Raw genomic sequence first — 8,229 nt, 5'->3', positions numbered from 1 at the left:
GCCACCACACCTGGCTAATTTTTTGTACTTTTTAGTAGAGACGGGGTTTCACGATGTTAGCCAGGATGGTCTCAATCTCCTGACTTTGTGATCCACCCACCTTGGCCTCCCAAAGTGCAGGGAGTACAGGCATCAGCCACTGTGCCTGGCCAATGAATTTATAACTTCTAATAGCCTTTTTGTTGTTGGAATCTTTAGGTTGTTCCAAATATAAGACCACATCATCTACAAACAAGGACAATTTGACTTCTTCCTTTCCAATTAGGATGCCCTTTATTTTTTTATTCTCCCCATTTAGTGAGTCTGTCATATATGACTTTTTATTATGTTGAGGTACGTTCCTTCTATACCCACTTTTTTGAGGGGTTTTATCATCAAGGAATATTGAGTTTTATCAAGTGTTTTTCAGCATTAATGGAAATGATCACATGATTTTTGTCCTTCTTTCTGTTGATATAAGGTATCACATTGATTGATTTGTGTATGTTGTACCATCCTTGCACCCCTGGGATAAATCCCACTTGGTCATGATAAATGATGTTTTTAATGTATTGTTGAATTTAGTTTCCTAGTATTTTGTTGAGGATGTTTCCATCAATATTCATCAGAGATGTTGGCTTGTAGTTTTTTTGAAGTTTCTTTGTCTTGTTTTTTATTAGGGTAATATTGGCCTCATAAAATGAGTTTGGAAGTATTCCCTCTTTGTCTATTTTTAAAAATAGTTTGAATAGGATTGGTATTAGCTCTTCTTTAAATGTTTGGTAGAATTCAGCATTGAATTCATTGGGTCCCAGGCTTTTATTTACTGGGAGAATTTTTAATACGGCCTTGCTCTCATTAACTGTGGTTGATATGTTCAGGTTTTGGATTTCTTCAAGGTTCAATCTTGGTAGGCTGTATGTTTCTGGGAATTTATCAATTTCCTCGAGATTTTCCAATTTATTGGTATATAGTTGCTCATAGTAGCCACCAATAATCCTTTGAAATCCTGCAGTATCAGTCATAATGTTTTCTTTTTCATCTATGTTTTTATTTATTTAGGCCTTCTCTCTTTTTTCTTAGTCTGCCTAAAGATTTGTCTATTTTGTTTATCTTTTCAACATAGCAACTTTCATTTCATTCATCTTTTATATTGTTTTCTTCATTTTAACTTTATTTCTGCTCGATCATTATTGTTTATTATTTTCTACTAATTTTGGGTTTGGTCTGCTCTTGGTTTTCTAGTTCTTTAAAATGCATCATTAGGTTATTTATTTGAAGTTTTTCTTCTCTTTTGATGTAGACACTTATAGCTATAAATTTCCCTCTTTGTACTGCTTTTGCTGTATCCATGGGTTTTGGTATGTTTGCATTATCATTTGTTTCAAGAAATGTTTCAATTTCCTCATCAATTTCTTCATTGGCCCATCAGTCATTCAGGAGCATATTGTTTACTTTCCATGTGTTTGTATAATTTCTAAAATTCCTATTATTGATTTCTAGTTTTATTCCATTGTGTTCAGAGAAGATATGTTATATTATTTCAACTTTTTGAGTGTTTTAATACTAGTTCTATGACCTAAAATATGGTCCACTCTTGAGAATGATCCATGTGATGAGAAGAAAAACGTGTATTCTGCGTCCATTGGATAAAATGTTCTGTAAATACCTATTAAGTTCATTTGTTCTATAGTACAGATTGAGTCCAATGTTTCCTTGCTGATTTTCTGCCTGGGAGATCTGTCCAATGCTGAAAGTGAGGTGTTGAAGTCTCTAGCTATTATTGTATTGGGGTCTACCTCTTTAGCTCTAATCTGAATCTAAATCTATTTTGTCTGATATATATAGCTATTCCTGCTCTTTTTTGGTTTCCATTGGCACAAATATATTTTCCATTCTTATGTTTTTATTCCATGTGTATCTTTATAGGAGAAGTGTATTTCTTGTAGGTAACAGATAATTGGGTCTTGTTTTTTAATTAATTCAATCACTGTATGTCTTTAGATTAGACAGTTTAGTTCATTTACATTTAATGTTATTACTAATAAGTGAGGACTTTTGGTATTTTATTTTTTGTTTTCTGGTTGTTTTGTGATCTTCTGTTTCTTCTTCATTTTCCTCTTCCTTTTAGTGAAGGTAATTTTCACTGATGGCATATTTTAATTTCTTGCTTTTCATTTTTTGCTTATTCATTGTATGTTTTTAGATTTGAAATTATTATGAGGCTTGCAAATGCTATCTTATAACTCATTATTTTAAATGGATGACAACTTAATAGTGATTGCATAAACAAACAAACACAAAAAGAAAACTAATAAAAACTCTACACTTTAACTTCGTCTCTCTGCTTTTTAACTGTTTGTTGTTTCTCTTTATGTCCTATGGTACTATGTCTTGAAAGTTGTAGTTGTTTCTGATTGGTTTATCATTTGGCCTTTCTACTTAAGATAAGAGTAGTTTACACACCACAATTACAGTGTTACAATATTATGTGTTTTTCTGTGTGCTTCCTACTACCATTGAATTTTGTACCTTCAGATGATTTCTTCTTGCTCATTAACCTCCTTTTCTTTCAGACCGAACAACTCCCTGTTTGTAAGACAGGTTTGGTGTTGATGAACTCTCTCAGTTTTTGTCTGTCTGGGAAGGTCTTTATTTCTCCTTCATCCTTGAAGCATATTTTTTGCCAGATATACTACTCTAAGGTAAAAGTTTTTTCCCCTTTAGCGTATTAAATATGTCATGCCACTGTCTCTTGGCCTGTAAGGTTTCCAGTGAAAAGTCTGATACTAGATGTATTGGAATTTTATTGTTTGCTGTGTTTTCTTTTCTTTTGCCACTTTAGGATTCTTAGTTTATACTTGATATTTGGGAGTTTGATTATCAAATGTCTGAGGTAGTCTTCTTTGGGTTAAATTAGCTGGGTGTTCTGTTACCTTCTTGTACCTTGTACTTGAATATTGGTATCTTACTCTGAGTTTGGGAAGTTCTCCCTTTGCATAAACTTTCTACACCTATCTCTTTCTCAATCTTCTCTTTAAGGCCAATAACTCTTAGATTTGCCCTTTTGAAGCTATTTTCTACATCTTGTAGCATGCTTCATTCTTTTTTCTTTTGTCTCCTTTGACTATATATTTTCAAATAGCCTGTTTTCAAGATCATTAATTCTTCCTTCTGTTTGATCAATTCTGTTATTAAGAGATGCTGATGCATTCTCCTGTAGGTCAATGTATTTTTCAACTCCAGAATTTCTGCTTGTTTTTAATTATTTCAATTTCCTTAAAAAATGTATCTGATAGAATTCTGAATTCCTTTTATGTGTTATCTTGAATTCTTTTGAGTGTCCTCAAAACAGCTACTTTGAATTCTTTGTTTGAATGATTACATATTTCTGTCTCTCTGGGATTGGTCCCTGATGCCTTATTTAGTCTATTTGGTAAGGTCATGTTTTCCTGAATAGTCTTTTTTTTTTTTTTAATTCAAAATTACATTTTATTGCAGAATTTAAAAATAGTTTTCCTTATAGGCTTCCTGGACTAGAGACTTACATTTTCTTTCTTTCTTTTTTAAATTATATATATATTTTCTTTTTCTATACTTTTATTTTAAGTTCAGGGGTACATGTGTAGGTTTGTTATATAGGTAAACTTGTATCATGGGAGTTTGTTGTACAAATTATTTTGTCACCAAGGTATTAAGCCTAGTACCCATTTGTTATTTTTCCTGATCCTCTCCCTCCTCCCACCCTCCATCCTCTACCTTCCAGTAGGCCCCAGTGTGCGTTGGTCCCCTTGATGAGTCTATGTGTTCTCATCATTTAGCTCCCACTTATAAGTGAAAACAAGTGATATTTGGTTTTCTGTTTCTGTGTTAGTTTATTAAGGATAATGGCTGCTGGCTCCACTGGGAGCTGTCCTTGATCTTGTTCTTTTTTTGGCTACATAGTATTCCATGAGGTATATGTACCACATTTTCTTTATCCAGTCCACAATTGATGGGTATTTAGGTTTATTCCATGTCTTTGCTATTGTGAATAGTGCTGCAATGAACATACGCAAGCATGTGTCTTTATTATAAAATGATATCTATTCTTTTGGGTATATACCCAGTAATGAGCTTGCTGGGTCAGATGGTGTTTCTGTCTTTAGGACTTTGAGGAATCACCAAATTGTCTTTCACAATGGTTGAACTGATTTACATTCCCATCAACAGTATATAAGCATTCTTTTTTCTGCACAACCTTGCCAGCATCTGTTATTTTTGACTTTTATTAATAGCCATTCAGACTTGTGTCAGTTGATATCTCCTTGTGGTTTTGATTTGCATTTCTCTAATGATCAGTGATGTTGAGCTTTTTTTAAATAAGATTGTTGGCCACATGTGTGTCTTTTTTTTGAAAAGTGCCTCAGCAAATATTGCTGCCTGATCCTTCCTCTGGAAGCTTCGTCTCAGAGGGGCACCTGGCTGTATAAGGTGTCAGTCGGCCCCTACTGGCAGACATCTCCCAGTTAGGCTACACGGGGGTCAGGGACTCACTTGAGGAGGCAGTCTGTCTGTCCTCAGAGCTCAAACTCTGTGCTGGGATAACCACTGCTCTGTTCAGAGCTGTCAGTCAGGGACGTTTAAGTCAGCAGAAGTTTCTGCTCCCTTTTGTTCAGTTATGCCCTGCCCCCAGAGGTGGAGTCTACAGAGGCAGACAGCCCTCGTTGAGCTGCGGTGGGCTCCACCCAGTTTGAACTTCCTGGTGGCTTTGTTTACCTACTCAAGCCTCAGCAATGGCAGACACCCCTCTGCCAGCCCAGGCTGCTAGCTGGCAGTTCAATCTTGGACTGCTGCACTAGCACTGAGCAAGGCTCTGTGGGCGTGGGACCTGCCAAGCCAGGCGCAGGATATAATCTCCTGGTGTGCTGTTTGCTAAGACCATCGGAAAAGTGCAGTATTAGGGCAGGAATGTCCCGTTTTTCCAGGTACAGTCTGTCACGGCTTTCCTTGTCTAGGAAAGGGAAATCCCCCAACCCCTTGCACTTCCCTGGTGAGGCAACACCCTGCCCTGCTTGGGCTCACCCTCCGTGGACTGCACCTACTATGCAACCAGTCCCAGCGAGATGAACCAGGTACCTCAGTTGGAAATGCAGAAATCACCTGTCTTCTGCATTGATCACACTGGGAGTTGCAGACTGGAACTGTCGTTATTCGGCCATCTTGGAACGATCCTCCGCAAACCATCCTTTTCATATATGTTGTTTTTACCTTCAGTGTAGACTAGGACCTGATCATTTCTCATTACTTTGAGTGCAATGCCCTGGCCTACCCTGTCATTAATGATTACCTGTATTATTGCAAAACTGCCCTACTAGACTTCCCACTTCTGCCTGAACTCCCTTACTACAGGCTAATGTCAACCCAGCCACCACAGACATCTCTCTGCAAAAGATGCATCAGATATGTCACTTGTGTGCTCAAATCCCTCCAAAGGCTTTTAATCTCACTTCAAGTAAAAGAGAGTGATGAAAATGACCGACAGGGGCCTTCATCAACTTGCCTTCAGTTTCTTCTGACCTCATCTTCTTTCCTTTCCACCTCACATATTCCAGGCATGCATTGCTTCTAAATCTTTTCACTTGCTGATTTCTCTACCTGGAATTCTTTTCTCCACATAATGTTCATTGTTTATACCTTGCCTCCTCTACATTATTGTTCAACTGTCACTTCTCAGTGTGGCTTTCTCTGTAAAACTGCAAACACCAACATATTCTCTACCACTACTCATATCATCTTAACATAAACCCCGCCTTCCCTCTGGCCCTTTAGTTGATGACAGTATTGAGCCCTTCCTTCTTCTTGTTATTTAGAGTATCCCTGGGTTAGAGGTGAGGAGATACCCAGGATTTCCTACTCCAACCATAAGGGGCAATGAATTTCACAGCAGTGCCTCTGTCAGAAGCCCAAATTGTCTTTAGAAGCCCAAAGTTGGAAGCCAGTTGTGGTGGTGTGTGCCTATAATCCCAGATGCTAGGTAGGCTGAGGTGGGAGAATCACTTAAGCCCAAGAGTTCAAGACCAGTCTGGGCAACATGGCAAGACCCTGTCTCAAAAACAACAAAAAAATGAACTCAAAGTTGAGAAAGTTATAATCTAGTCACTATTTTAAGTTAAGACCTGCTAATCTCATATGTAGATCTTTTCCTTTAGGGGAAATATCAATAATTGGTGAGAGTTTAACCATTTTCTTCCTTTCCCAACTGATGTTCTCCTTTCATCTCCTCCTAGCAACATGCCCTCCATGTTTGAACGCATTAGCAAAAATTTGATCAAAGAGATTGGAAGCAAAGACTTGACACCTGTCAAATACCTACTGAGTGCCACCAAATTGCGTCAGTTTGTTATATTACGAAAGAAGGATTCTCGTTCATCTATTTGGGGACAATCTGACTATGTTCCAGTTGGATTCTCCCTCAATGATATCCTGGAGCCAAGTTCTTCAGTCCCAGGTATTGCCAGCCAGAGGCCTAGGAGGTGAGGGGTGAAAAACATGGGTGGTCAGAAAAAGATGGCCCAGCATCCAAAAATAACTGAGCACCTAGAAAGGAACTCTCAGGACTAGCCTTGCCTGTAGACAAGGGGCAAGAAACAGAGACAAATTGAGAATCCTACTAATTATCTGGATGTAGGCATTCATTAGGTCATTTAATATTTGCATCAGGCTCATGAGGATATTATCCCCATTTTACATAAGAGTAAATAGAAGGTTATACAATTGTCTGTTCAAAGTTATGTACCTGGGGGCTGGGCACTGTGGCTCATGCCTATAATTCCAGCACTTTGGGAGACTGAGGCGGGCAGATCACTTGAGGCCAGGAGTTCGAGATCAGTCTGGTCAACATGCCGAAACCCAGACAGGGTGGTGCACTCTTGTACTCTCATATACTCGGGAGGCTGAGACTCAATAATTGCTTGAGCCCAGAAGGTGGAGGTTGCAGTGAGCTGAGACTGCACCAATGCACTCCAGCCTGGATGACAGAGTGAGACTCTGTCTCAAAACAACAACAACCACCAAACCAAAAACAGTTTGTCCCTGGGAACTGGTAGAACTGCTATCCAAACCCAGGTCTGTCTGGCTCCACATCCCAAACATTTTCGGCCCCTGTGTGCTGCCCTCTGCGGCTGGGTGCTGTGCCTGCTGCAGAGGAGACAGTGTGCCTGGAAGGATGATCCCAGGGGTCTTCTGGACACTGTACATTTGACACCACTATTTCTCAGGGTGAAGATTTTATCTCTGTCACACAGTGCCCCTTTAAACATTTAAACATTTTCTGTCTGTAGTAATTTACATTCAGTTGATTAGTTAGTTTTCAACAGAGTTTTAAATGAGTGGGAGGGTTGGGGCAAAATAGGTCTTTGTGATTTCATTCTGCTCACCAGCTGTTCTTGGCTAAACCTTTGAATTCTTGAATGAATTCTTGGCTAAACCTATGGTCATCTTTTCTTTCCCAGAAACTGTTGTGACAGGACCGTTCCACTTCAGTGACGTTGTGATCCAGAAGCATAAGGCTGATGTGAGTGTGAATGTTGGTGTAGAAGTGAGTGTGTCAGGGGAGGCCTCTGTGGACCATGGATGCTCCCTTGAGTTTCAAATTGTTACCATCCCATCTCCAAACCTGGAAGACTTTCAAAAAAGGTGAGGCCATGGGAGAGGAAGGGAATGGATCATCAGTATCCCAGGGGGTGCTATCCTTGAACACAAAAATACATCTAGCATGTCTTGTTGTAGGAATGAAAATCAAGATGATGACATTCCAGATTTTGCTACTCTTTTTAAGTATTCATACCTTCCTTTACTCAAGTAATAGCTATTAGTTACCTAACAAATACTTATTAGAGCAATAACTACCCACTACTGTGCTGTTATTCATTGGGGATAGAATGAAAACAAGACAGATGTAAATACCTGTCATAAAGCAGCTTACATTTAGTGGAGACAAGGGATGGGCAGGGAGTAAGAAAATAAGTAATAAAAAATAAATTAACAAAGTATTAATTTAAGTGAGACAAAGACTCTAAAACTATTTATTTAAATAACATGTACATTACTGTCTTGGGATTTATTTTTATTTTTTTCAGCTCTATTGAGATATAGTTGACAAATAAAATTGTGTGAATTTAAGGTGTACAATGTGATGATTTGATGTATGTATATATTGTGAAAAGACCACAATAAAGGCAGTTAACATATTTATTACTTCACTTAGTT

At 38.3% G+C, this 8,229-nt stretch overlaps 1 protein-coding gene across 1 annotated transcript in view; it reads left to right on the top strand.

The window, feature by feature from the left end:
- Positions 1–8,229, top strand: part of GSDMC (gasdermin C) — a 49,473-nt gene that overhangs the window by 3,701 nt on the left and 37,543 nt on the right. Inside the window, exons 2-3 of the mRNA XM_011976458.1 lie at positions 6,249–6,469; positions 7,473–7,656. Of these exons, the coding sequence (XP_011831848.1) occupies positions 6,253–6,469; positions 7,473–7,656 (401 nt within the window). The 5' untranslated portion in view covers positions 6,249–6,252. The remainder of the gene's footprint in view (positions 1–6,248; positions 6,470–7,472; positions 7,657–8,229) is intronic.

The sequence above is a fragment of the Mandrillus leucophaeus genome, unplaced genomic scaffold (assembly GCF_000951045.1).
Source record: "Mandrillus leucophaeus isolate KB7577 unplaced genomic scaffold, Mleu.le_1.0 Scaffold1664, whole genome shotgun sequence".
Lineage (NCBI taxonomy): Eukaryota > Metazoa > Chordata > Mammalia > Primates > Cercopithecidae > Mandrillus > Mandrillus leucophaeus.
This window is presented reverse-complemented; position numbering and strand designations above follow the sequence as displayed.